The sequence below is a fragment of the Musca autumnalis genome, unplaced genomic scaffold (assembly GCF_047663935.1).
Source record: "Musca autumnalis isolate F117 unplaced genomic scaffold, ASM4766393v1 scaffold_3, whole genome shotgun sequence".
Classification (NCBI taxonomy): domain Eukaryota; kingdom Metazoa; phylum Arthropoda; class Insecta; order Diptera; family Muscidae; genus Musca; species Musca autumnalis.
This window is the reverse complement of record NW_027411866.1, coordinates 221,818,002-221,819,179: the sequence shown is the minus strand read 5'-3', so window position 1 is coordinate 221,819,179 and position 1,178 is coordinate 221,818,002. Positions and strand designations below refer to the sequence as shown.

The 1,178-nt window shown below is 35.8% G+C and overlaps 1 protein-coding gene across 1 annotated transcript; it reads right to left on the bottom strand.

Annotated features, from left to right (window-relative positions):
* Positions 1-302: 302 nt before the first annotated feature.
* Positions 303-840, bottom strand: LOC141397146 (uncharacterized). The gene is made up of 2 exons (XM_073973085.1): positions 626-840; positions 303-498 (listed from the first exon to the last, which is right to left on the bottom strand). Exons 1-2 carry the CDS (start codon positions 734-736, stop codon positions 361-363), a joined length of 249 nt encoding a protein of 82 aa, XP_073829186.1. The 5' UTR covers positions 737-840; the 3' UTR covers positions 303-360.
* Positions 841-1,178: the final 338 nt, after the last annotated feature.

Below are 1,178 nucleotides of genomic sequence, written 5' to 3'. Positions count from 1 at the left end.
TTATCATCTTCGCTCGTCGAATATCCGATCTCAATCGACTATCCTTCTTTCATTGTAACAGATTTTATTTTAAGCAGACCGAAGTACCCCAAAGACAAAAAATTCGTATTTATTTTCCAAGATTTAGTTGGACTTACGGAATTCCTGGACACGACTTGATATTCCTTAGTCGACGACACACTCCGGTATAAATCTAGGTAATTTTGGTATAGGTCATTGTTACTTTAAATTAAAGGAGGAACTAAGATAAAACCTGGTCATTGCCGATCAGGAATGTTTCTACACCATCCTGCAAGGTTACGTTCTTTTTTAGGCTTAATTTATTAAAATAAATTATTTAAATTAATGTTATGGATAGTATTAACCGCTGCGATAAAGTGAGTTAGGTGGCGGCGCCTCTCCGTTATCTTCGTGTATAGGAGTGAACTCTGGCAGGAAGATTGGTGGTTTATTTAGATCAACTGGTGGAGCTGCACGGAATCTGGTATATTCGAAGCGCTGAAAAATGTCAAACAAAAGATCATGTTAGTCTCAAGTTTAAAAGTACTTTGCTATTCGTAAAGTAGCAGGAATGTTATCTACAATTGATACCGCGAGTTTTAATAGTGTTATAAATGATACTTACATCACCGGCTTTATTTCCTCCATGCTGAGGTCTACATTCGAATCCTTGCAGCAGAAAGACTAAAGCAATAATTAGAAGGAGAACAGAAACCAAATTGCGTGATTTGAACATTGTGCACTACTGAGGTATTCTCTGCGTTGTATAAACACCAATAAACTATCTCGTCCTCACACTCTTGATCGATGTAAATCACTAAACTGAATGCGGTCAATGTCACTTATGAAACATCTTTTATATGTGTTACAAAATCAAAGCCATGTAATGTTGTAATACTGACGCGTTCCCAATATAAAAGTAAGTAACGATCACAAGAATTTCATAATAAAAATGTTAAAAAGAAGTAATTATTTATATATGTTCCGCATTCAAATGCCCATTCGTACCGTACGTATGTACATTCACTTCATGGCATACATACAATTGAGTCCAAAAGGAGGGAATACTTGTTCTCGTGTGCTGATTTAATGCAATTCTCCAGAATCCGTTGCAAAATAAATAAACCAACCGGCAACTTATTCTTACATTCATTCATTCTTCATTCATAAAGCACACC